Source organism: Peromyscus leucopus, chromosome 13, assembly GCF_004664715.2.
Source record: "Peromyscus leucopus breed LL Stock chromosome 13, UCI_PerLeu_2.1, whole genome shotgun sequence".
In the NCBI taxonomy this organism is placed as follows: domain Eukaryota; kingdom Metazoa; phylum Chordata; class Mammalia; order Rodentia; family Cricetidae; genus Peromyscus; species Peromyscus leucopus.
This window is the reverse complement of record NC_051074.1, coordinates 38,733,869-38,761,378: the sequence shown is the minus strand read 5'-3', so window position 1 is coordinate 38,761,378 and position 27,510 is coordinate 38,733,869. Positions and strand designations below refer to the sequence as shown.

The 27,510-nt window shown below is 53.8% G+C and overlaps 1 protein-coding gene across 15 annotated transcripts in view; it reads right to left on the bottom strand.

Moving 5' to 3' along the window:
• Tns1 (tensin 1) overlaps window positions 1-27,510 on the bottom strand; it is a 225,621-nt gene that overhangs the window by 26,308 nt on the left and 171,803 nt on the right. For 9 of the 15 annotated variants that reach the window (XM_037210276.1, XM_028870011.2, XM_028870013.2 and 6 more), the window contains 6 exons: window positions 18,430-19,965; window positions 12,251-12,337; window positions 7,215-7,411; window positions 6,374-6,449; window positions 2,676-2,768; window positions 1,222-1,260 (listed from right to left, as the gene is read on the bottom strand). In XM_037210276.1, coding sequence (XP_037066171.1) covers window positions 1,222-1,260; window positions 2,676-2,768; window positions 6,374-6,449; window positions 7,215-7,411; window positions 12,251-12,337; window positions 18,430-19,965 — 2,028 coding nt within the window. Of the gene's footprint in view, window positions 1-1,221; window positions 1,261-1,672; window positions 1,697-2,675; window positions 2,769-6,373; window positions 6,450-7,214; window positions 7,412-12,250; window positions 12,338-18,429; window positions 19,966-27,510 lie in introns of all 15 variants that reach the window. The other 6 variants (XM_037210277.1, XM_037210278.1, XM_037210280.1 and 3 more) reach the window with 6 other exon arrangements.

Below are 27,510 nucleotides of genomic sequence, written 5' to 3'. Positions count from 1 at the left end.
AAGGTGCTTGCCACCAAGCCTGACAACCTGAGTTCCTAAGTTCGATCCCTCACTCAGGCATGGTAGAAGGAGAAAACTGATTCTCCTGACCCCTGCACATATACCACGGCATGCGTGTGCATGCACACTCCCACACAAATTAATGTAACAAATATTTATAAATAAAATTATCTTTTGGAAGGGAAAGCAAGTACTTCTCAGAATGCTGCATGGGTGTCCTGAGGCACTTTTGTGGGAGTGAGCCCATGGCCAGCCCTACAATTGCCACCGTGCCTTTATGCTGACAGGAAACAAGCCATGGCTCTATGGCTGCGGCTCTAAGTAGTGACAGTGTCCCATTAGGGTTGAGCCTGAAAAGCCCCTCAGAGGCTCGTGTTTGGACACCCCGTCCCCAGCTGACGGCACTACTTTGGGAGGCTGTGGAACCAGTAGGATGCGGGGAAGGAAGCCATCAAAGGGTGGCCTTTGAAGGGACTGCCCACCCGATTCCCATCTCTTTCTCTGCTTCCTAGTCTTCAGTGATGTGGACGGCCTGCCTCACACACTCCCGCTGCCATGAGTAAGCTGCCCCACCACGCCATTCCTGTCAGAAGAGACCGAAACCTCCTCAGTCATGCACCCAAATGTTCCTCCAAGTGCTATCTGTCGGGTCCCCTTGCCAGGTTGCTGTCACGGAGATACAAAAGCAGCCAGCTCATACAGAAAGCCGACACTGGTTCTATTGAAGGCATCGTTACCAGGTGAGTGTCACCAGCACCCGCCGCAAGAGGAAACCAACTTCAATACACGGGGCAGCCTCCCGAAGGGCCTGCACAGGCTTAAATGCCTGAGTGGCCAAGCAAGAGAAGTCCTGCTCTCTCTCTGCCCTCCCCGTCTGCCGCTGTGTCCACTGCCCACCCGTCAGGTGGTGCGTGCACCTCTGGGAGAGGAAGTAGCACAGGGAGTATTTTTGTCAACAAGGTGGCACCATGCGGGCGCCTGGATACTCGCTGTGCCTGAACTGGTGCCCAGGGGCAGCAAGTTTCCCAAGCAGCATTCAGGCCGTGCCCAGAGTGGCATCTCATTGTCAGAGGGTGGGGGAGAAGGCTGTGTGCCTAGTCACTTGAGAGCAGGTGAGAAAAGAGAGCCGTCCCCAGCCAGCCTCGTCAAGCTCCATGTGGAAAGCCATCCCCAGACCCAGAGAGCAGGAGCCGCCACACAGAGCCAAGTGCACTCACTTACCTTCTGGAGGCTTAGTCACCTGCTCCCCCTCATCTTCCTCTGAGGGAGGAGAAGAGAGACAAGAGGAGGAGAGGCAGGAAGGGAGGACAGATGATAGAGATGAGAAGAAGATCCCAGAGGAGAAAAAGAGAGAGAGAGAGAGGTTATCAGGATTACATCTAGAGAAAGAATCTGCTGAAGAAAGGAAAGTGGAGGTTGAGCTTCTACTGTGCACGGGACCCTGGAGTCCAGGGCCATTGTGGAGCCCTTAGGAGCCAGGTCCCTCCCAGCCTCTGCAGCCAGAGCTTGCGTGGGTCAAGCATCAGGTAGTAGCATGCTGGCCAGTGAGAGAAGGCCTCTGGCCCTTCATCTCCGTGATGGCTGGGTGTATCTGCCCGTGCTCGTCCATCCTAAGTGGAGGCTGTGTCTCGGTGTCTGCACTGTTCACAAATGCATGTTGCTACCCTCTTACCTGGCTGGATCAGTCTTCTGGTGACTAAGGAAGAAAGGAGAAGTTGACCCCTAGGAGCTCCAACTCAGCTTTAAAACTAGAGTCCCTGTCTAGCTCGGCAGACTCCAAATTGCCATTCCAAGTCCCAGGACTCCTGTGTCCACACACACACACACACACACACACACACACACACACACACACACAGAAAGAAAGAAACTAGGGAGTGGGCAGGAAATAGGAAGATGAATCTGGTAACCATCCACATCAGACAGCGACCTTCTCCCAAACATGGGCATCCACCTCATAGCCAGTACAGGTGACCCTGGCGTGGTGACAGCCCAGAAAATCCCCAGAGCCCAGCTCTTATTCTCAGCAGCACGGTCAAAGGCTGCTGACACTGGGCATGTGAACACAGGGAGGGGCAGAGTCTGCTTTCAGGGTAGCAGGCACCTTTATGGGCAGAGGAGACCCAGGGCTGACGGGGAGAGGGCAGAGAACGTGGCTGCTGGGAGTGACCCACTTCTCAGGCAAAGCTTTGTGGGGGCAAAATATTGCCCAAATACCTAAGCTCTGATGTCACCAGATGTTCAGCATAGAGCCACTGGGCTGTGTTAGGGGTAAGGGGCTGTCAGCAAACAATAGGCATGTTTCCCTGCTACACACCTATGTGTACACACACACACACACACACACACACACACACACACACACACACAAGAACTCAGCCAGGGGGTTAGGCTTCTAGCAGGGTTGACCAACTCCAACCAAACTGGAAGCCGGCCTCAAAACCCTAAGGCCCAGAAAGTCGTGGCAGGCAGAAAGGACACCCCAATGCCTGCAGAGTGGCACCCCCAGGCGTGACTTCAGTGTGGCACACAGTCATGGCCTCCTCGTTTCCAGGAAGGGCCCCCCCAAAACCTCTGCTCTGTGAGTACTCTAGTTAGAACACCTGCTCAGGCGACCAGTTTCTCCTGGCCTCCCAAGCCATTTGCCCGCCCCCCCTTCGCTTCCAATCACTCACCACCAGTGGGGTGCAGCAGGATGTCCGCTGGATTGTGGGGTTTCAGACCCAGAGCAGAGAGGGGTGTCTTGGCCAGACCTGGAGGGGAGCGCACTGTGTGGGAAGAAGATGGAGAGACACAGGAAGTGAGGACATGTCACGGTAAGGGTGTGTACTAGTGAGATCTGGGCACCCCAGAAACAGCCCTGAAGCTCCCTCCTTCCCCCTGCTGAGCTGGCTCCCCTGTTCTTCCCTGTCTTTGTGTTGCTTCACGTTTCAGCTTGAAAGGGAGACAGTCAGGGACTGACAGCCCTGTCCCGACCCTGCCCAGTCCTTGAGAGACATCTATGGCTCCTCCCTACCCTTTCCCTTATGAAGGCTTATTAAATACAGCATGCGTCTTCAGCTGTCATTGCCTTTCTATAGAATATTATCTCCCCACTTTCTCCTTCCCCACCATCTACTACCTCTCTCTCTCTCTCTCTCTCTCTCTCTCTCTCTCTCTCTCTCTCTCTCTCTCACACACACACACACACACACACACACACACACACACACACACAGAGAGAGAGAGAGAGAGAGAGAGAGAGAAAGACCTTGCAAGCCAAGCACACAAATGTAGGACAAGCAAAGATAGTCTCAAGAAGACACATCTTGAAAAGCGGGGCTGAGCATCACAAGCAGGGACCTCACCATCCCTAAGACTCAGCAGCCCCAGGCCACATGGTCCCTTGAAAGTCGCAAGAGAGAGGCCTTGTCAGAGTGAGGTTCGGTACCAGAGTCTTGGTACTCTGGGAGGAAAAACTGGCACTCTTCTCCCGAGAGCACAGATTCCCGGGTGAAATGAGGCTCCTCCCGAGTGGCCCATCTGGGTTACGAGTGTCACATATCACACGAGGTCAGAAAGGCTACCCAGCTTTTTTCCCCATCGGCCAAGGACTTTGAGCCCAGCAAAAGGGGTGGTATCGTGCCCAGTCACAAGATCTCTCAGTGGCAGTTACCGTGGATCCTAGCGCATCTCTGAGATGTGAGAAATAAGGACTGGGTCTCCTGTCAGGGATCCTGACAGCCAGGAGAAAACACAGACCCTAAGGACATGCCCTATTATCCATGGCTCTCAACAGATGAGCTGTGGCCTTCATATGCCCAGGATCCAACATGGCTCCACAGTTGTTATTCTGAGTAACAAACAGCAACAACAAAGTACCATCCTTCAGTGTGAGCAGCAGGCACAGCTAGGTAAGCTGTGTACACACACACACACACACACACACACACACACACACACACACACACCAGGAGATATCACAGGTACAGACAGATGCAACCTGCTTCTGGATTCCGCCTTCTTCTCTGTCCCTAGGCATCCCAACGGACAAATGTGTGCAACATACATTAAGGCGTGCGAGGCCTTTCCTGTTCTCTCCACATCACCTCCCTGCCCCATACTGCTATGGGGCTTTTTGCTCACAAGCAATTCTCTGTCACTTAGTCATCCAAATGCTAGTTTGAGTGACATCACCACGAAAGAATGAGCTGCTTTCTGCAAGCAGGGTTTGTGGGAGAAGTCCCCATCCTCAGCTACCATCCACTGCCCAGCAGGTGCAGCTGAGGGGCAGGAGACCAAGGAGAAAGGGACAGGAGATCAGAAATAGGAGAAGTTTTGCTTGGCCCCCCACCCCCCAGCCCGTCTTCGGCTTCCAAGCAATGTGGCCCTTATACAGAGGCAAGGAGTGGGTGGCACTGAAGACAGGCGCCCTCTCCTTCCTGAGAGAAGCATTCCTTGCATTTCTCCGCCCCCCCCCCACCTCTCTCCCTGGCCCGAGGCATTTATGAAACTTTTGACTTAAGAGTCGTCCCCAGGGCACACATGACTGGCCACCGGAGAGGAGAGAAACAGCAGAACCCAATTCTGGTACAATTAACGTGGCTTCCATTCCCAGCAGGGGATGCCCAGCCCTCAGGGCTGCTGGACACAGCGGTTGAGTGGAAGGAGTTATAAAGGTAAAAGGTTAAGGCCTAGAGATGTCACAAGGAGCCACAAGAGCCCAGCTCTTGAGCCGAGATCCTTCTGCCTCTGCCTCCCAAGTGCTGGGGATTAAAGGCATGCACCACCACCACCACCACCACCACCACCACCACCACCACCCAGCTCATTTTTAAAATACCAATATCACTAACTCAATATTTTAGATTGCAGTTATATAAAAAACATGTCTAACATTAATTTCACTGGTATCCTTGGAAAATAAATTCTGTGTGCACATAGATGGTATGTTCACGTGTGTGCACATGCCTGTAGCAGGCACATGTGGAGGTCAGAGGCTGACCTCTAGAGTTCTTCCTTTATCTCTCCCATCCTATTTTTTGAGACTGGGTCTGTGGATTCAGTGAGGCTTAGCCAGCTAGCTCCTGGGGATCCTCCTGTCTCTGCACCCTAGAGTTGAGATTACAGGTATTCCTAGCTTTTGGGGGTGGGGTCCTAAGGAGCAAACCTCAGGCTTTCACGGTTGTATAGCAAGTATACTGCCCACTAAGCCACCTCCCCAGCACTCTTAGAACGGTTTGTATTATTACATAATAGCTCAATAAAATATTGATACTGAAATATTAACTTCCCCATTGAAATGACACTTTTTTTTCAGATTTAGTAAAAAAAATATGACACTTGTGTCACTGGTGTCCTGACACGGGGAATTTTAAATCACAAGTGTGTGTGTGTGTGTGTGTGTGTGTGTGTGTGTGTGTGTGTGTGTGCGCGCTGCGCGCAGGCAAGCTGTGTCCACCGGGCATCAGGAGCCATGTCTTCCAGGACTACTGTAGTCACAGCTTCAACCTCCCGTATGCCTGGGATAGCAGCCCACACATACAGGCCACATTCTGTCCCTGTAAAGGACAGCTATACCCCCAGGGGATGGACATCTAAGCTCAGTCACCTCTCTCTACCGGCTTTCCTTTTCTCGGGGACTAATGGGCAGCTCTGGCCAGGTCCACTCTGCCTAAGCACTGAACATTGCTTATCTCTACTTCCTCGACACCCAGGCCTCTCATGAGGACCCTGGGTCCCTCACCACCTGGTATGACCCTATCACTTTCCGTACAATTCCTCTCAAGGCACTTCCCCTACAGAAAGGAACGCTGACCACCCTGGGGCTCATGTAGCTCTTCTGTCTGTCTGTCTGTCTGTCCTTCAGGTACCAGCCTCTCCAGTGAGTACACTGGGCGTAAACTAAAAACCCTTCCTAGAGGCTGAGGATGGTATGAGAGAGGGTGTACCCATCCCAGTTCTTTCCTGGCAGAAGTGACACAGGATGCCTGAGATGAAGATGCCCGGATACAGATAGGCAAGGCATCAGAATCAAGAGCAAGGAAAAGTCACAACTGTCACATTGGGAGAGGATTTCTTACTAGTGTGGCATGGGGACAAACTGAGTCACAAACAATCAACACAGAAAGCTCCATGGGATGAGAGCCAGGACCTGTAGTCCAACATTCTGGATGCTAAGTCCGAGCCTGGCTCATCCTTAGGTTGAGAGCAGACAGCGGAGAACACAGCGCAGTAGAGACGGTGAGCCATGGAGTGAGAAGCAATGGATTCCAGCCCTTCCCACCTCCGCTGACTCTCTCCCCTCCCACGCCATACCTGGGACAACCACACAGACTACCGAGGAAGAAGAGAACAGAAGAGGGAGAGGGAGAGGTTTGGCAGGTGCTCTTACCCCCACTGGGTGGCGGGCTGCTGGGGGAGGTCCCCTCCATCTCCTCAAAGGCCTCCTTGTAGCTATGCAGATGGGGCTGTGGGAGAACAGAAGGGTAGAGAGAAGGAAGCCCTGAGGACAGGCTCCCTTCAGGTGATCCTGGGCATGAGGACAGGAAGCCTGGCAGCCCACACAGTCCCTCTCCAGCTTGACTCTCTCCACTTCACCCGGGAAGGCCAAATGCTGGCCACTCACTGCCTCAGCCACTCCTTAGTGGTGGCTGAGTACAGGGAGCGGCTGTTTGCAAGGCAACTCTAAAGCTCGGGCAGAACTATTTCAGAACAGAGTCACAGAGATCTGCTAGGCTGGAGTCTCTGCAGGGGCATGCGGAAAGGGAGGGTTTTAACGAACTCCCTGGCAGTTCTTCTGCACATGCAAGTTCAAGTCCCGCCGCCTCTGACTACTGATATGTCTCCGCAACGGAATCATTTGGGTACAAAAATTAAACCTCCTAAGAAGAGCCTTATTTCTCAAAACGCTCCAAAAGATGCTTGCCAGTCTATCTGACCCACTTTGGACTGTAAATCTGGGGATCATGCACGCCATCTCCAGGATGCTTATCGCCGCCCTAAAGAACTTCCTTTGGGGATCAAGAAGGGAACCTCATTCTCAGTGTTAAAGCAAGCAGCTGGGGTACAAATGTTACTGAAGAGAGGAGACCTTGGGTAAGGAAGGATACAGGGAGGGAGAGATCACTGCATTTACTGATGAAGCAATAGCAGTTGGGTCTCAAGCTCCTGGAGAGGCACACGGGACTCTGCTTCCTGCTGTGGCCCCAGGACTCATCAACTCAAGGACTCACCTCTTTGGGCCGCCCTCCAGGATTGAGGGCAATGGTAAGAGCCAGCTCAGGGGAGACGCACTGGACCGGGGAGCGGACCCCAGGACTACGGGGGGATGTGGCCTCTGGAGACTGGTTCTCATACTGTCCATCACTTGCTGCCCGCCTCCGGAGCGGGGCTGGGGGCTCTGCAGGCTGCCTCTCCCGAGCCTGAACCCCTGGGAGGAAGGGCAGGATATGGAGAGTAATGAGCAAATTAAAGAATGATTCCATTCCCACCTAACACTTCCCCCCACACACAAAGGCAACACTTCAGCTGGGGGGGGGGTGCTAAGCTGGAGTGAACCACGTCCCCTCAGTCCCTCACCATGCCTTCCTGTCCCCCAACTCAGCTCAGATCCTAAATTTCCCCCAGTGGGGTAGGGGGGTAGAGGCAGCTTAGCCTGGCCTCTGCCTTCAAGAGGAGTCTCTACTCTGCATAGGATTTGGACCAAAAGCACAAAGGATTGATACAAGAAACAGATGTCGGCTCCTTCCAGCCCCCAGAGGCAAAAGGCCAGAGCTTCCAGAGGAGGTGGGGGGGGAGGGAGGGTCTCCAAGGCAACTGCATCAACCAACAAGCAACATGGAGCCTCTGGGAAGGACTTTTGGAAAGGGCTGAATTGCATCATCTTGCACATGGCGCTCCCAGTGGGAAACAAAGGAATGACCAAGTCACGCTCTGGAGTCGCCAGCCACAACTGGCTTCTGTGGTGGGTCTGATCTCAGGGGTTCCCTGGCTTTCATCCAGTGCACCCCTGAAACCTCTAACCAACTTCTCCTTAGCAGCCCACATCCTCTCATCGACCCACCGTGACTGTGGCCATGGCGGAGGCCAAGGCTCCCATCATACCCTACTCTGGCAAAGGCCAAGCAAGTGAGAGCAAAGGGCTCCATCTTCCTGTCTCCACTTCCTGTTTAGCCCACTACAAAGGCTGTTCATGTTAGCCTCACCCTGCCTCCTCCCCATCTTCTCTCCCCACAGCTGGGCCAAGGCATGGAATCTATTATTTCACTGCACTGGCTTCCAGAATCCTAGAATACTGACTTCCCAGGTCCCAGGAGCCAAGGCCCAACCCTGAGAGCTGGATTCTAGGCCTAATTACCTTAAATTCTCATCTCTGCCTTCATCATCCCCAGGACTAACTAAGGGGCTTAGGTCACGTGAGCTTGGGACACGAACACACCTCTGGGACCCTTAGTCACAAGTGGGAGTGTGTGCGTGTACACATGCATGTATAAAATGCACACATGCGACGCTGGCCTTTAGGAACACAGCCAGGACAGCCCGGTGGGATTCACCCTCACGTAGCCTGAATCTCCTCTCATCCTCTGTGGTGGGATCTGCACAGCCCAGGTGGTCCCCAACCCTTAGTTTGCCACAAATGGTTGCCATGGCCTACACTGCCCAGGAAGCCTCCCTGCTTAGTGTGAACAGCAAAGGGCTGGCTGGGGCAGAACCACTTGGCTCACACGTAGCCACTGTGGTGCATACGCATGCACTCTGTGATGGAGGCTCTGGGGGCCCGTCGGGGAAGGGCAAGACCAGCTGCCAATGGTACAAGTCAGATACAGAAGGCAGAGGGCACACCAGCTCTCCATGAGCGCTGACTCAGAAGCAGCCCTGCCTAGCTGCACAAGGAGACTAAAACGGACTGCATCCTGCTGGTCCCAAACTGCTCTGCTTAAATAAGCCCCTAACCTCAGAATGCCCTGATTTCCAAAAGAGAGGGGAAAAAAAAAAAAAAGAGGGTGTGTCTGTCCTGCGTAAGGGCTGCTGGGAGAATCTGCGGGACTTAAGAGAGGAGGTGGCCCTGGACATCTGGAGCCACACCAGACTCTGCCAGCAACTCTAGGCTCCCAGAACTCAGGCCTCCTCAGGCCTCAGCCCCTACTTCTCCTTCCTCCGACCAGGCCCCGCCCAACTCAGGCCTCTGGGAAGGGTGGGCCAGGCCTCGCCCTGTTTCTGGGCTCATTCCTGGCAGAAACCCTAGAAGGAAGCACATACAGCCACCGCTTTTCCAATAACGTTGTGACAAAGGAGCGATTTTATAAAAGTTCTGGAGGGTACGGAGTTGAGTTCAGCCCCAAGGTGAAAGGAAACGCATGAGAGCGCTGCCTGTGGTTATGGGGGCACCCGCTACGCTACCGCCGCCGCCGCCACCACCACCACCACCACCGTCTCTGGCAATCGCTCTGCTTTTTCAAGAGTGGCCACTACCTTGTTTGGGGGCCCTGTGTTGGCTTTAGAACAGGAGGTCTGTTTCCAAGGGAGTCACCCTCCAGGAGGGGCCGAGACCATTCTCGCCCATCCTTTCCTGGCACTGCCTCCAGACCCAGGGCCATAGGGCAGCAGTGCGGACTGAGGCTGCTCCGCCATGTGTGGCTGGCCACCCGCAGAGGACACAGACCTGCCCAAAGTGGACAGGCACTTGAGAGCAAGCGTAGTTGAGTTCTTCCAGCGCCCCTCCCTGTCACTGCCAGGATGGCACATGGGAGCATGCTCTGGCCAGAGGCAGGGGGGTGGGGTGGTGGTGGACCAAATGATCTCCAAAGAGTAAGGGGACTGCAGGACAAAGTCTCCCCTTACAGAAGAGGAGAGACCCCCACATTCCACTCCCGCAGGGCTGACCATTCCCAGAGAGTGGTCCATGGCACCAGCAGCCGGCCAGGGCACTCCGTCTCGGAACACAGTGTCTCTCTGTTGTCCCCTTGGCAAGCCCAGAGCTAACCCAGAGTGCCTGGAGAGCTATGGTCCCTCTCCTCGGTCTTTCTATGAGAGGGAGCCTGACGCAGGGGTGAGGCGAGAAGAGAGCCTCATTGTTCCTCAGCCAAGTGGTGGCTCTGGACACCAGCTGACAGCCAGGGCCAGAAAGAGAGAGAGGAAGAGAGAAGAGACCCTCTCACATCCCCAAAACTGCATGGCATGACCATCAAAAGGGGGCCTGCTCTCTGTGCAGACCTCCACTCAGGATTTCCTCAGTCTCCTGGTCTATTTTTCTCTCCAAGACTTTGTTTGCTACATCACACAGGGAGAAGCGCTCTCTCTCTCTCTCTCTCTCTCTCTCTCTCTCACACACACACACACACACACACACACACACACGCACACGCACACGCACACGCACACGCACACGCACACGCACACGCACACACACATGCAGACAGAGTGTATGTCTTAGCCCCACAGGAAGGGCCACAGGACACTCAGCGATCTGGTTGGTCCCTAACTTTTCCTACAGCAGGCTTTAGGGCCAGAGGAAGCCGAGTAGGAAAAGGGAAGCCATCAGCGGCTCTGGAAGGCTCGCCCCACCAGGCCGCTGAGTACTGAGAAGTGGGGTGCTCTGATGGTAAGAAGGTAGCCTTTCTGCGCATAATGCCCCACAGTCAGTCCTGCGCCAGCCTCTGAGGGCTGTTTCACGTGGGGCCGGCTGGCACCCCATCTCCCCCACCGCTTTACGATGACAGGTGGTCACCATAGCCTGAGAGCTGCCATGGACACCTCGGAGCAGCGTTGAGTCACCCTCTGCCCTCACTGCCCCCGGGACAACGCTGTGCCTAGGGAACAGCTCTCTGCCCAAAGTGCTGCATGGGTCCCAGACCTAATAACATGCATGTGCATGTATATCTGTTTAGAGAGGTCAATATATAAATATACGCATCAATTTATAAATACACACACACAAACACACACACACTTTCCACACACTTTGGCAAAGCACTGCCCCTCTTTCAGAGTCACATGGATAAATCCCCAGAGTCACACAGTGTCACCACAGGCATCAATGCAGACCTCTCCCAGGGACCCAGATACTGGCCACCCCCACCCCCACAGACCCAACTCTTCTTTCCAGCCTTCCGATTTCCAAAAGACTGGATTCCTCAGCTCCAGGTGGTCCAGCCGCATGCCCCGGGCTCCAGAAGTAAGGGGATCCAGGATGGAAGCCACCTGCTGGGCCAGGGCACTAGAAAGCCACACGAGCGATCACACTAGCTAGCAGCTCCAGGGCAAGCCATGCCAGCTCCCCTCGGGACAGGTCCACTGCCCATAACCTGAACAGACCCTGAGCCCAGCTTAACACTACAGCCCCACTGCTGGGCCAAGAAAAAGGCAGAGGGAGAAGAACGGAGAGGGAGGGGACAATCTGACAGTGGACTGGGACAGAAGGGTCCATGGGACAACAGATACCACACCACTATCAGGAGTGAAGGGTTCCTCGGCCTGGAGGAGCTGCTTAAGGCTCTGGCACTGGAGAAGCCTGGGTACACGGTCTCCTCCCTGATACTGAGCAAACAAAGGATGAGCGTCTAGCAGCTTGCATGTCCCAGAGGCTGGGACACTAGTTGACGCAGTCCTAGAATAAACTAACAGGAGTCTGATGTAGGAGCAGCCCATCTGCAGAGTGATGTAGCGCCGGACGGGACCACATAGGCAAGGCAGGGCTTTCAGACTGGGAACGTGGGTTCTGAACAGTGGAGGCCCTCGTCCAAAGTCACAGATGGGCACAGGCAGGGGGCGGGCCACGGACCTCAGCATCAGAGGGGTACTGTGCAGCAGGGACAGGGCCACCTTTTCCCTGTCTGACATGTGGTGGTCTCAGGGCAAACACAGCCTGGCGCCTTCTGAGTCTTGGCCCTGAAGCCCAAACCATCCCACCTGGGGTGGTTGAGGATAAGCGACTGGGACCCTCACTGGGCACCTCACTGGAAACACCAACATCTCCACAGGACACTCTGAAAGCTCCCCTAATTACTTCCGACCCTGTGCCCAGCAGGCAAGGCCAAGCTAAAAGCATCAGGCCTCCAGCCAAGCAGAAGGGAGGGGAAGGCCTTGGAGAGGAGGGAAAAAAGGAGGGATAGGAAAGCAGGGGGGAGGGAGGAGGAGGAGAAAGGGAAGGCTGGAGGGGAAGGAAGAAGATGGTGAGGAAGGTTTGGAAGACATCTCATGGGGAAGAGGATGAGGGGAAAGCTGAAGCAAGGGCCCAGAGCCACGAGGATGGAGACTCGGAGCAACCCACCAGAGGCGGAGGCAGATCGGAGCCGGTGGAGAGGAGAGGGTCGGAAGCCGCCACTCTGCCTCAGGCCCTGCAGTCTGGCATTGTACACTGTCCACCCACGCCCCAGGGGAGCCGGCAGGAAGGGGAGGCACCAGGCATAGAAAGCACCCCACCAATAATAGCACGGGGGGACAGGTGGACGCGGAACACATTGAGAACGCGGGAACACGAGGCATTAAACAACAGGGAACAGAACAAACACAAAGAAAAAAAAAATCAGGGTTAGTCCTTGTTCTGACTCCAGGATAGAGCCACACACTGGAGGGAGATGGGATGGGGAGGAGACGAAAAGACAGGGTGGTCCAGGGCCTTTGCTCCTCTGAAGGGCAGGTGGCTTTCCGGCCCGCCTAACCCCAGTAGCAGCCTGGGGCCTGGAGACTTCAGTCTCATTATCCTGCACTTTACAGTTAACCTAGGCCATCCAAGAGCCTCTCTTTCTCTCAAGGTCACCCACCCCTTCTGAACCTAGGATGGCTTACCAATCTGAGACCCAAGGTCACACCCCTTGCCTGCCTTAGCCCCTCATAATTCAATCACAGTAGCCCGAGCAATCCTCTCCCCATGGATCCAGCTCCTCATTCTTTTAGTTGCTGCCCAAAGCCCCTGGGTACCACAAGTGGAGGCCTTGGGATAACCCTAGAGGATGCTCTAGAAGGCCCTGCTGCATCTCTCTGCCCTCACCTTATTGGTTAGCAAGCTGTCCTTATATCTCAGGTTCTGCGCCAGAGGCTGGTACTTCCCGTGGGCCGTCTACCTGGCCCACGCCTGCTTGACTGCTCCCAGCCTTGCTCAACTCCAACCTCTTCCCTTAGTTACTGGCTGTCAGAATGTGACCCTCGCAGAAGCTTCCCTCATAGGCTTCTTACACTGGACTCCCTCTAAGCCAAGTTCTCAGGTCATCCAGGAACACGTCTATTATTTAGTTGTTCGGGGCAAGGACCTATCTTTGTTCTTTTCCTCTTACATTCCACATCTAGTAAATCTTCCTGGCCGATCCTCCCAAACACCTCACCACCTTCCTCCCATCTTCCATGCCGATCAATAGCAACAGCCTCCGAATGGACCTCCCTCCTCCCATCTTGGCCATACAGACACTTTTAGAAGAAGCCAGGTGATGTCACCATTTGGACCAAATCCTTTCTAAGGCTTCTCAGAATACACACACCAAAACTCCAAGTTCTTAGGAGCACCTGCCAGGCCAAATTTAAGCTGGCTCCATTCCCATTACCTCTTAGACCTCATGTGGGTCACTCTGCTCCAGCCATTCCAAGCACACTCCTGCCTCAGGGGCTTTGCACAGAGCTCTCCAGATGATGCGCCCCTCCCTGCCCGGTGAAGTCTTTCCTGACCATGCCAGGCACCCACTCATCCTCCACACCCCCCTGGCACAACTCTGCTTTATCTCTATGGCATTTAACCTCCCGCCTAAAATATTATAACAGTGTAGCGGCCAATTCTGCCATGGGGGTCAAGGTTTTATTAGTTATCAACATTTCCCCAAATCCTAGACTACCAAACAGCCCAGATTAAAGCTCCTGCTGAATGATGGAATGGGCCTCGAACACAGCCCTGTATGCAGAATGAACTATCGAAGCAGTTTCTCAACCCACGCCCTAAAGCTCGTTGCCAGGATTTCAGTCCGTTTTCCTCCAGCCTCCTCCGTTTGGTGAAGCAGTGTCTGAACTCTTAGATGAGTCTGAGTGCTCACCAGGTTCCCAGACTCCTTTTCTGCCCATCACTTTATTTCTCTCCTCTCTCTTCCTTCTCCCATCTTCAGCCCCTCTCCATCTCTGCCTAGAAACACGCCCACAGCGCTCACCATCCGTTTCCAAAGCCTTGTCTCCCCACCTCAGCAACTACTCTGCCCCCCCTTTATCGCAGAACCCACTCCAAAGAGCAGTTGGCAAGCTGTCCTCACTCCTCGTCCGCTTCCTCCCCGATCGCTCAGGGTCTGGCTTCTGTCACCCGCACTCAACTGAAAACATGCCTTTGACAATCCCCAGTCTCCCTCATTGGCCAGTTGCATGGGGTTCTCTCCCCACCCCCCACCCCCACGATCCCACCCTTTCTCTTTCAACTCCTTTCCCATCTTGACTTTGAATGACAGACACACTGTGCCGGGCTCCTGTCACCACCCTGAGCATACTGAGATCCTGCTACGCCTTTGTTTCCCTTGTGGCCATTTTCCTGAGTTCTCTTTCTCTCTCTCTCTCTCTCTCTCTCTCTTCTCTCTCTCTCTCTCTCTCTCTCTCTCCATGCCTATGACACAGACCTCCTCCAAGTTCACAGCATTAACCTCCACCTGTGGGAGAAGATTCTAGAATCTACAGCTTTCCAACCATACACCTCTACACGGGGGGGGGGGGGGGGGGGGACGGGACGGGGACGGGACGACCTCCATCACCTCAGCAGATCCCTGCAACTCCATCTCCTATCACATCAGCCTCCTCTCCCTCACCCTATGTTAAGGGGCTACACTTCTGTTCACAAAGCCTTAGACCAGCGGTTTCCAACCTTCCTAATGCTGTAACCCTTTAATATAGTCCCTCATGTTGTATACAGTCCCTCATGTTGTGGTACCCCCCCCAATCATAAAATTACTTTCGTTGTTATTTCATAACTGCAATTTTGCTACTGTTATGAATCATAATGTAAATATCTGATGTGCAGGATATCTAATATGCAGCTCCTGTGAAAGGGTCATTCAACCTCCAGAGGGGTCACAACCCACAGGTTGAGAACCACTGCCTTAGACCACCTTGAATACACCCCTCCCCACTGGTCCATCCGTAAGCACACTGGTTCTCATGGCATCATCTAGTCTCTTCCATGACTAAAGTCAGTACTCCACCAGTCCAGGGCTCCACCACCAGGCCTGTCTGATCAGCACCTAGCATCTTCCAGATCAAAGTCACTCCTGCTTTGCTGCCTTCCTGCTAGGCCCTACCAGACACACCTCCAGAAATACCATTCTGACCGTGGATCATTCTCCTGACTAAACCACCTAATGATTTCTTACGAGACTGCTCAGCACATCCAATCATCAAGGTCTGAAATTTAAGACCATCCCGAGACAGGATGGCAGACTTCCTTCCTGCTCCGCAGCCACTCACTGTTCTGCAAACAAGCCTTACGTCTACTGAGAACCCATTCCACCCCAGCACCTCACTCACTTTCAAAGCCATTATACTCATCATGGCTGAACTGGACACTGCACTCCGCTAGCTACCACCACCTCCCAACATCTCTAGACAGTAATGATCTCTTCTCCATTTCTCCCTCGTGGAATTGGTTCCACGGCTCTTATTACAAATAACTTCATCCTAAGAGTCTAGCTCTCTCCTAAACCTGACTCCTTAAAGATAAGATACACATCCGTCTTCTGATAAGGACTGAAATCTCCACCTCTAGAAGCATCAGATATAGATGGATCCGATCCCGGAATCAGTAGCGTGAGATACTTCACTTGGGCAGATCCCCTCCTCCAACTCAGACTTATTTCCTTTTCTCATCTTATTGTCCTGGGTGGAATATCCAATCCAGTATTAGATGGCAGTGGTGACAGTGGATGTCTATCTTCATTTCATTTGTACTATGGGTTTCTAGTTAAAGAAACCGCCACCACATTCTCAGAACTTAACAGTGAAACAAGACAGGAGGGGTGGGTGGGTCCCAATGGAATGAAGTAAGACACAGTACTGGGGCACAGAGACCAGCCAAGGAGGAAAACGGAGACCAGAGGAGTAAACTAGGGGGGTCACCAGGTCAAGAGAGCCTTTCCCTCAGATCTGAGCTTCCCAGGTAACTCAATGGATTCTTACGCTCCAGCTTCTCGCAACAGAACATAAAATAAGCAGAGAATGGCATTGCTAGAAGTCTGTTCACCCTGGCTCCCAGAATGCTCTACGCATTGGATCTTCCTGTGCCTTTCCCTGCACAAGCAACGAAGAGCCACAAAAAGGATGCTAAGGATACTGTGAAAGCAGAACCTTCCAACACAAGGAATTCTGTCCTTGACAGGGCATGAACCAAAGGGGGAATTTTATAGGCCTGGTGACCAGATAAAACTGTCCCCTCCGTGCAGCTCATCTTATTTCCTGGCCGAGTCGCTTGTAGCTGATGGAGATTGGTAACAAGGTAAGGGAACAGAGACGTGGCGCCAACAATAACCTCCCTGTGACTTCAGGGCAGCTGACGCCAGAGCGGCAGCAGGATATAGAAGTTGACAGTGAACCCCCCTTCAGAAGCTGAGAGGAGAAAAAAAAACCTGAATGGAGACCCACTCCAAGACAGCCTTCCTCCCAGGCCATTCGCAAGCTAGAGGGCAGGGTTCCCGAGGGGAAGAAATTTCATCCTGCCCCAGCCATCTAGAAGTCCCCTGGATCTGCTCATCATCACACTGGGGTGTCACCGTTCTTCAGCACCCTGCCACCACTCAATAAAACACCGGGAGGAGAATGACACACCGGGGAGCTGGGGTGGCCCCTCCTCTTTCCAGAGTAAAGCTGGTAGGAGACAGTTCCGGCTGACAGGGAGCAAGAAGGTGGCTGTAGTCGGGTGTCCCATCTGGACCACACCACACTGAGTATTTTGCCCCAGAGTCACAGAGCTACAGGTCCAGGGCCTTGAGGCTCAGGTAAAGCAGCGAGAGCAGTCTAGAAGAGGAGCTCTCCAGGGAGCCGAGGCCCCAATGGCCACATTTTGTTTTTATTTTTGTTTGTTTTGTTTTGTTTTTGTTTTTCAAGACAGGGTTTCTCTAGAACTGTCTGGAACTATCCTGGAACTCCCTCTGTAGACCAGGCTGGCCTTGAACTCACAGAGATCCGCCCTCTGCCTCCCAAGTGCTAGGATTAAAGGCGTGCGCCACCATGGGGCCAACGGCCACCTTTTTATGGTATAAATACTTCCACTATGGTCCACTGTAAGCTGCCAGTGAGTAGAACCAAGGCGGGGGGTGGGGGTGGGGGAGTCTCTACTCTGAAGTTCAGGAGCAGAGTGTCCCCTCCCCCATATCCAGCCTTGAGCCAACCCAGGAGCCAATGGTCAGCTGAACTGCTTCCCCAAACCTACATCCATCCTTCCCAGGGAGGGCGTCTCCTCCTGCCTTGCAGCTGGCATGGTGACTCAGCTGCCCCTAAATTTAGGAGAAGGAGCAGAGGGCAGAGCCAGCTGCCTGGCTTCCACTTCTCCCAAAGATACCCCACCCCGTCAGCAGAGGGACTGGGCACAAGACTCACCTCACCACCACAGTCCCTGGGCCGCTCCTGTCTGGGCCTCACCTCACAACCAAGGCGGCCATTTTGTTGGGTGCAGGATTTCCCACCCATTATGGCTGCCACAAACTAGGGCTGTGGGCTAGGGTATCCCATGCTTATCTCTCCCAACATGGCTCTTTCCTGGCCTTTCCTCTCAGCAGGTTCCTCTGCAGATCTCTCTCTCTCTCTGGAGTCACCCATCCTGGGTGGGTCTTAGCAAGAACTCACAGAACAGTGGGACTAGGAAGACCTTAAGCTCACAGGACGAGACTCCTGAAGCCCCCATCATGGTGAACATCAGACAGAACCCCACTGTTTCAGAGTACTCTCACAGGCCTCCTGGGATTCGCTCCTGTTAGAGTAAACAACATCTAAACAACACCCAATTCCTCCCTCTCGCTTTCTACCACTGTCCCAAGGCCCTGAGCTGTGAGGACAGTGAACATTTTAACAGCTGCAGCCCCCACTCGGCTTAAAGCATCTACCCCCTAAGTCACTGGCTCCAGAAAGCCTTCCCTGATTGACTTAGTTGGTAAGCTTTGTATTGGGACCTTGGTTCTGCTCTGTCACCGCACAATGTGTCCTCTGTCAGGATCATCTATGTACTTATTCCCTGACCAAACTGCAAATGACCAGGGGGCAGGCATGGACAGACACGGATCTTTGAGTCCCAATGCCTGGCTTAGTGCCTAGTAGATGATCTATATAGGAAGGGATGGCTGAGTGAACATTCCCAAGACCTCCCCAGGCTGAAACAGTGCTACCAAAGATCTCTCACCTATGCTGTGCCCACCTCTCCCCCAACAGACCACAGAGACCAAACAGGGGAGAGGAGAGGGAAATAAGGAGAGGTTTCCCAGGTCCCATGGTCTCCAAAGCTGTTACCTGCTACCCGGTGGGCTACCAGCCCTTCCAGGTTCAGCGGCTCTTCCTCTGGAGTTCGGGAGGGGTCTGAAGTAGTTTCCTTTGGTGGGAGCTGAGGCTGAGTGATGAGACCAGGGAGAGAGGCTGGGGGTTCCTGAGGCCCCGCAGAGCTGTGGGGGCTTGGAAGGAAGGTGGAAGAGGCTGGACTCTTGGGACGGAAACTCTGGTTGGATGCAGCCGGACGCAGCTGATAATCATAAGGTGAATAAGACCTGCCAGAAGAGACCAGCTCCGGGGTTCCCAGGGAATGCCCACTAGGGATATAGCCAGATCGGGACTGGGTCAGTGGGTGGGACTGGCGGGAAGAGCCCGAGAGGGGCTGAGAAGCAAGTGGGGAAGCCCCTGGCCAGGCCCCAGGAACACTCTGGGACTTATGAAGAGGGGCAGCCGCTGAGGCCGGCTCCAGATCCAGCATCAACATGTTGAGGGCTTCAATGGACTGCTCGATCTCCTGCTGAGAGGCTGCCCTTGGGAACTCTGGGAGAGCAGGTATGGGGGTTTCTGCTGACAGCTTGCTGCTGGCAGGACTCTGCAGCGGGGCTCTTTCCTGCTGGCGGGGTGGTGGAAGAGGATGCTGCTGCTGCTGCTGCTGCTGCTGCTGCCATGAATTCAGCCCCCTCTGCACAGCCTCTCGGCTGCTGCCCCCGCGAGCTGGAGCTTGGGGCAGCTGGGGCTCTACATCTGGAAAGGACTGGGATCGGAACAGACCACTGGGGTCATAGCCACAGTGGGTGCTAGCCACTTGCTGGGACCAGGCTGGGTGGGGTCCCTCACGCTGGTAGCCGGCTAAACCCTCCTGAGCAGAGTAGGAGGGCCGGATGGGGGCTGAGTGACTGCTATGAACGGGCACCATCCGGCTGGCAGACTCATAGGGGTAGCCTCCACCATTGAGCATCGGTTCTGCGGAATAGGGCTTGTCCAGACCATTGGTCAGTGGGGACAGGGTCTCTGGGTATCCACCTTCGCTGGTGTTGGTGACCCCATCCAGGGAGGACAGCGTGCCCATGCTGCCCCCACTCTGCCCATCCTGGGTGGGCAGCTCATCATCCAGAATGTCCGTCTCCCGCTCAGATGCCAGAGCCCCACCGTTGACGTGAACTTGGGCTGGGACGACGTGGCGGCCAGGGGAGGACACCGTCGGGCCCCCGACTGGGTGGGACCTGAGTTGCTGAGCCCGGTACATGGCGCCTTGCTTCTCTCTGTCCACACCGAAGCCGCTTAGCAGGCGATCAAGCTCCTTCTTCTCCTGAGGACTCAGGGTAGCGGGGGCAGGGGCAGCCCCAGAAACAGGCTCATCGGTCTTGTCGGTCTTGGTGGAGGCGGTGGAGTTGCCGGAGTCGCTGCTCACAGACAGTGTGTGTTCCACATGGTTGGGCGTGGCTGACAGGGCAGGCCGCGCGGCAGTGACGGGCACCGAACTGCCATTCAGGGAATCCTTCTTCTTCACTTTGGCATACAGGCTCCCATCCAGAGGCCCTTGAGTGTGACCCACGACTTCTGCAAGGACAGCAAGGGAGACAGCAGGCAGCAGATGTCAGCAAAAGGCAGTCACGCTCATCCGTGATATCTGCCACACCCCCCCCCCAAAAAGAGCTAAAGGCTCCTATCCCCTGAACCCCAAGCCCCTGAGGATAGCAAAGGTGAAGTACACCAGCTCCCCCAACCAAGCTTTTGGGGAAGAGCCCTCAATGGCACTCAGAGAGATACAGCCTAAGACTGTGCAGACTGGCCCAGGCCGGTGTCCAGCTGTGGTCCATCACCAGCCTCCAAACCAGAGCATCACAAAGTACCCCATGGGCCTCATCAACCTTCTTCTTAATATGAGGGCGAGAGGCTCGGGAGACGGTTCAATGCGGAGCGCACTTCTGCACAAGAATGAGGAGCTGAGTTCAGTCCCCAGCACCCGCATTAAAAATAAAAATAAAAAAAAACACCATAGATAAATCCCTGGGTCAACCAGCTTAGCCATATTGAATAGGCAAGCTACAGGTCCAGGTCCGGTGAAAGATCCTGTTTCAAATAGTAAGGTAGAGAAAGACGGAGGTGAGGAAGAGACACGCAGTGTTAACCTCTGGCCCCCATGTACACACACACACACACACACACACACACGCACGCACGCACGCACGCACGCACGCACACACACAAAATTAATAATAATAATACAATAAAATGAAGACAGTATAGAATCATATAAGACAACCCCTATCCACTGAACTCAAGACACTTCCAGCTGAATGAGCCGACGCCCTACCGTGATATCACGGGAGCCATGACTCCTGTGACCATGAGCACCAATACTGAAAGGGGACATCCCGAGCCTACTCAGCCCTCACACGACCCACTTCAGGAAGCTTCCTCTGCTTTCAATCCCTAGGAGTCCTGCCCTGGCCTGTAGGCAGCAGGGCCAGGAGAAGAGGCATTACCTCAAATACAAGCACATAAGGTTTAAGTATGGAGACCCAGGGGAGCCAACCTTCAAGCAGGGGAGCCAAGGAGAGTCCCAGAGGATTGGAGGTATAAATACATAGACCTCATCATTCCCTGCATAGAGGGGATCTGGAGCGTCCCAGGGGTGGTAGGCGATTGGGTAGGATCCACGCATGCTCAGTGCGAGGCTGGGCAAAGAGGCTGATGTCAAAGTTAAAGCTAAGACAAACCAGCCCTGGCCTTCCACACTGCGTTTAGCTCAATACAAAGAATTTTCCGGAACAGTTCAGACAATGCCATTCTTCCCTCCCACTGCTACATTTCCAGAAGTTTCTCCATATTTCTCCCAGAGCACCGTTCCATCCTCTTGGACCCCATCAACAGCAGGCCTACCTAACTCAGGACATAGAAGCCTCTAAGGAAGGGAAGGAGAGTCGAGGTGGGAATGCAGGGGGGGGGGCTCTCCCAAAACAAACACTCAGATCCCTGCAGCTCCCCAAATGGGAAGGTTGGATGTCGGTACTCCAGGAGTACCCATGCCAAACTCCTACAGAGTCGGGGGTAAAAGAGGGTTCTGGGGTGCTAGGGCCAGGCCAGAGCACTAGCAGAAGCATCTTAGGTATGAAGTCATAGGGGTGTCCTTTTGTCTGCAGACAGTTCTGGGGACCCTCCCCCCCCCAAGAGCAACACTTTCTTTGATAGGAAAAAGTGAATGCTGAGTGGCTGGGGGCCAGAGGGCTGACTCAGAAGCAAGGGCTGCCCCTCCCCTGCCCGGGCAGTTCAATGACTTCACACCCTAAGGAGTCATCAGCAGCCCCCGCTCCAGCCTTCCCACCCCCACCCCTACCCCACACACATACCTCCTCTCCTAACTCTTCAACCTAGACCCTAGGTATGGGGGGGGGGGCAAGAAGATACCTCCCAAAGGCTGCACCAACTCCAGCCTGGACAACACCCCCCACCACCACCCAGTCATACACAAAGCCAGACCCCAGAGCCCTGAGAAATACACATGCCATAGAAATCAGTCGGTCAGACACCAAGACGTGTCTACACCGAGTTCTCACGGAGGGCTCAGTGGGAAGCAGTGTCTGTTTACATGTCCCAACACCAGTCACGGCTAGAAGGCGGGACCTGGGGACGAGTCATCCATGTACCAGACATGTTACTAGGCACTTCACACATGCAGTGTTGCTGGCCCTGTTACTCAAGGAGGACTGTGCCTCCAGGAAAGATGGAAGAAACAGAGGCACAGATAGGCAAAGGAATCCACTTTCAAATGTGTGGTGTCTGTGAAAGCTCTCAGTGAGAACTAATTTACTTTAAAGACCAAGAAATCTGGATTCCACAACTTTTTTCTTACAGCACACACACACACACACACACCACACACACACACAGGGATGGGGTGGGGGGAGAGAGAGAAAATAAACACACAAAAGGCAGGAATAATCCAAAATAAATATTTAAACTTAAAGCCACAAACACTTCAAAAAGTACAAGCGATCTTGCCATGCCCAAGAATTATCCCTCGGGCCCAAAGTGAGCCACTGAAAACAAACCCTCGTACAGAAGATTATGGCCAAAAACAAGTGATCGGACGACCACAAAACAGGAATCCCTCCAGCAGTGCTCCTGTGCACAAGGACCCACATGCCACAGGCCACCACATGCCACTCAAGAGCTCTCAGAGATGCTGGCCAGACACGCTCTCCAGGGCCAGAGAGCTACAACTCTGGCCTCAGTTTCCACTGAGGCTTTAGGAGCTGCACACAAGCAACCAGCCCTAAGTGACACAGAGCTGCCTACTGAGCCTGACAGCCCCGGCTCTCAGGACTGTGGCCTGAGAGTGCCACCCGCCTACCTTTGGGCCAGACTCCTAAAGATTAAGGTGGGCCCTGCATTGGCTGCCTCTCTGTCTTCCTTGCCCTTCTCTCCAGAGGAGTAACGTATAGGAAAGGAGGCTTCCCCCTGGCCCTGTCTCTCTGAGAACTGGCTCCCTGTTTAGTGGCTGCTTCTGGAGGGGACAAGTACCAAAACCTAGGGCTGCCATGCACAGGGATTTGTGAGGTCTCTGGAGGGTGGGTCCCTTGGGCCAGAGGGCAGGAAGAGTTGCCCTCCTTCCTCTGAGCCTATGCAGCTGCAGACCCTCGGCACAGGTAACAGAACAGATGCTGATCGTCATATCCCTACATCTACAGGCTCTCCACAGCTCCACCTGCCCTGCCCTACAGCTTCTTCTCACTCAGCTACAGTGGCCAGGAGAGCCACTGGTGATGATCCGATCCAGGCCATCCCAGAATCGACCCAGGAGCTGGTAAAAGAAGAGCATTCCCCAAGGCAGGCAGGAGCATGCCGGCTGATTCTCAGCACCTGACCTCCTGGCCCCTCCCGGCTCCTTCTCTTCCCCCTCTTAGCCAGCCAGCCCTCCCCTCTGCATTGATTTTGAAAATGTCAATATTAAACTTGTCCTGCCATGTAACATATCTCGCGTGGGCTATTGTTCTCAGCAACGTCCGGAATGTCAACTGCCAAGCCACTGAATCTCAGGAAGAAAATCGAAGAGGTGTAAATTATTTAATTAAATACTGCTTGTGAAATACAAAGGCAAACATCTCTTGCTGTCCTGGGGGGGGGAGCTAGTTGCTCCTGGCTGCCTAGGGCTGGCCACAGGGGCCCCGCCCTCCAAGCTACCACAGTACCTTCATTGAGTAGCCCTCTACCTTGTGAGAAGGGCAAAATCAAGGCATGCAGACCTGCCCAGGCCCCAGCAGGGCTTCATCTGATGGCCCAGTGAGCAATACCCAACCTGTGGAGCACTCTCAACCTCCTCCTCTTAGGGACACCCAGGTCAGTACCTCCAAACCCCCATGCCAGGGTGCACATTCTCTGGCTCCCTCTTCCCACCACAGTCACATTAAAACCTATTTAGCGGGACCACAAGAAGCCGGAACACAAGGCTGGTTTCAATCCATCAAAGCAGGAAGGGCAAAAGAGAAAGGCGGACACCAGAGAACAGGATAAAGGGGCAGGGAGAAGAGAGGGACCTGTGAGGGGCTGGGGGAAGGGCATCTAAGGCTTATAGTCTGAGGAGTCAGGGACTCAGCTCATCCAAGGCCCAGCAACCAACATGAGCATGTCAAGCAAGTAAAGTCTCTAAAAAAAAGGAAGAAGGTCACGACTCAGAGAGGTCTGGCATAGAAGAAGGGTCTGGCTGGGATGGGTCATGGGTCCTGGCCAGGTGAGAAGAGAATAGAAAGATTAGCAATACCAGACACCCAGACTGCTATCAATCCTGGGCAGCAAGGCCCCAGGCCCCAGAGCAGGCTGGCTGAGCATCCTCTTTTGTCTGTCACAGGCTGTATCCTGTCCATTTTTCCAGGAAATCTGACAAGTCCACGGTGGACTCAAGGCCCCACTCACTTCATCTGACTGTCTGCTCGTTCTAGCAGCCACTGGGAGAGGGACTCAGCCCAGGATGCTGTGTTTGGTTGCATGCACCAAGGGGCCCCTTGCTCCACCAGGGCAGGGATCCAGATGGGCGAGTCATAGTTTTGGAAAGATCTGAGGAAAATCCCCAGCTGACTTGGATGTGGACCCACGCGCTGGAGCTCCCTCCCAGCAGCACCCTGTGCGGAGGTATGCCAAGCACTAACAACAGTACCACCACAGGCCAGGACGCAGACGGGGCAAGGCGCGCCCATCCGACACACGGAATAGGAGAAAAGATGTGGAAGGTGGTAAGGTTAAGCGAGTCTTTGGGAGGCGTTTGTTAATTCTGATGCTCAGGACTCTTTGCAGGAATTATTAAGAATGCAGAGCCCAGGGCCCTTCTGAAGGATTCTCACTGGGAGGCCTGAGCTGGGGCTGAGTCTCGGCACTGTGAACAAGCTATTTGTAGCTCTGGATCTGAGATTTGGATCCGAACAGAGCAGGGAGATGTTGCATGTTGAGACATCGGGACAGACAGCCCAGCCGTGGTGACGCTGAGATGCTGGTCTGATTGGCTCTGAGAAAGGCACCCCCACCCCCCCACCCCCACCCTGGCTTAGGAGGAGTCCCAGAGGAAAAACCTAACCTGAGCAGCCAGCAGGTATGTATGGAAGAGTGAGTGATTTATGAGGGGTTTCAGCGCGGGACACTGAGTGATAAAAAGTCCTTTGGGTCCATGTCAAGCAAATAACGATTCTTTGGTCTACATCACCCAGAGCAGCAATGACCACCCAATGGGCAAGGCTATCAATACAGTGCGCCAAGGCGAAGAGGCACTGTGCCCACGCTGGACACTGGCAGTTTAGAGGAAAATAAAGTATGCATTGGGGTGGGGAGGTCTCTGTGCTCCTTAAAAGTAATACTAGAGGCACAGTATGATAGTACAGGCCTCTCATCCCAGCACCCGGGTAGCTGAGGCAGGAGGATGGTGAGCTTGGGGCTAGTCTGGGCTACACATGAAGACAGCCTCAAGTAAGAAAAGCGACACTGGGAGATTAAAGCTGGTGTGTGACTGAGGGATAGAGGAGCAGGAGTGAAAGGAAGGGGGGGCGGGGGGGCGGGGGCTGGGTCAAGAGGCAGCCGGGACAGCAAGCCTGGGCTGTGTTCCACCTTCCTCCACAGACTCTGGGCCAGCCATGGAGAGGCTGGAGATGAGGGCTGAGGCATGGAAGGGGTAGTGTGCGGTAGCCAGCAGATGGGACTGGCAGGTACCAGGAGGGCCACCGAGATGTGGTTCTGAAGAGGAGGACACAGAGGGAAAGCATGCCCCCCCAACTCCATCCCCCCACCCTCAGCACACCCTTCACTCAGAAAAAAAAAAAAAAAAAAAAACAGCTCCCACCTTAAAATGGCCTAGTCAGCTTGCATCAACCACTTAAACCACTTTGGAGCGGCTTCCAAGATGCATGCGAGGGGTCTGGATGCTTACTCAAAGGTCTGCTGAGTGGCAGCATTCAAGAGCTAAGCCCCCCGGAGCAAGGCCTGGCACACCCAAGCATGCCATGTTCTCCCTCTCTCCATCCTCTGCTTTCTGGTTTCCAACTGCTCCCCTTACCCGAGGGTGAAGCCCAACCCTCCTGACGGACACACCAGCTCTTTTATCATGCGGCCCTGTCTCTTCTCTGCAGCCCTCAATGCCCCACACAGTCTCCACTCTATTCTCACCCGGCTATTTCTGGGCTCTTCTCTCTGGCATGCAGCACATGCTGTTCCTCCTCCCGAAAGGTCCTTCCTCACACTGTTCCTGAGACTCCCGACCCCAATGGCAAAAAAAAACCTTCAGACCTCCTTCTTTGGAGCCTGGCCTCGGAGAGGCCACTGGAACTCACACTGCCCCTGGAACTCATCTGCCCTGTGAATCCACCACACACTGAGCGACCATTACTGACAACTGTACCCGTCTTCTCCAAGAATCCGAGGGTTTCCCAAGGGAAGGACTCTAGCTTCTCTCTCTCTCTAGCCCTGGTGACCAGAGAGCGCCGAACACCATATGGTCTATATGAATGGAGCCTCTTGGAGTTCACTGTAACCCTACAGGTTATCTCTGTGGAGAACACAACCTGCACATATTAGGTACCCCCATAATCCTCCTTGCCTTACATTTAAGTAGCCCCAAAAGCTTGTGATAATCCTGCCATTCTCCAAGTATCTTCTTCATACAACCCAGCAGACAATCAGGGCTCTAGGTGGACCCCAAGCCATCCCCAAAGGATCCTCCCTGAAAGTACTACAGCAAAAATATCCATAAAGCAGGAATTCCTCCTATTTCACAGCTTAGGCCAAGTCCTTGTAAATTAACTTAGGCAGAGCCTAGCCCACAGATGTCCCTAGTCATACTACAGGTCAGGGAGCAATAACTTTCTTGGCCAAGGACATCTTGGAGTAGCTGATGAAATTCTAGAATATTTTTTAAATTATTTGTTTTTATTTTATGTGCATTGGTGTTTTGCCTGCATGTATATCTGTATCAGGGTATCAGATCTTGGAGTTACAGACAGTTGTGAGCTACCATGTGGGTACTGGGAATTGAACCCGGTCCTCTGGAATAACAGCCAGTGCTCTTAACCGCTGAGCCATCTCTCCAGCCCCTAGATGAACATGTCTTAACTTGGGGCTCATAGATGGACTTTAAGCGCTCATTTATTCTCCAACTTATAGGCAAAATGCATGCACATTAAAAAAATATTCTAGAAGGGCTGGAGAGATGGCTCAGTGGTTAAGAGCATGGACTGCTTTTCCAGAGGACTCAGGTTCAATTCCCAGCACCCACATGGCAGCTCACAACTGTCTGTAACTCGGACACCCTCATACAGATATGCATGTAGGCAAGACAACAATGCACATAAATTAAAAAAAAAAAAGAGAGAGACATGTTCATCTAAAAAGTTAGGGTGCTGCTTCTGGGATGTTCAACACTCAGAACTAATGTGAAGAATCCAAGCTCCACACAGAAGAGGGAGAGCACACTGACAGAATGCAAGCCTTTGGGGGGGGGACCCAGAACTTCCTGCCCAGAGCACCCTAACAGCTTAAACCGGTCTACAGGAGAGCAGACAAGGCCAAGAAGAAGCATGGCCAATGGCTCAGCAACACCAGGGGCTCCAATGATGCCTTGACCTG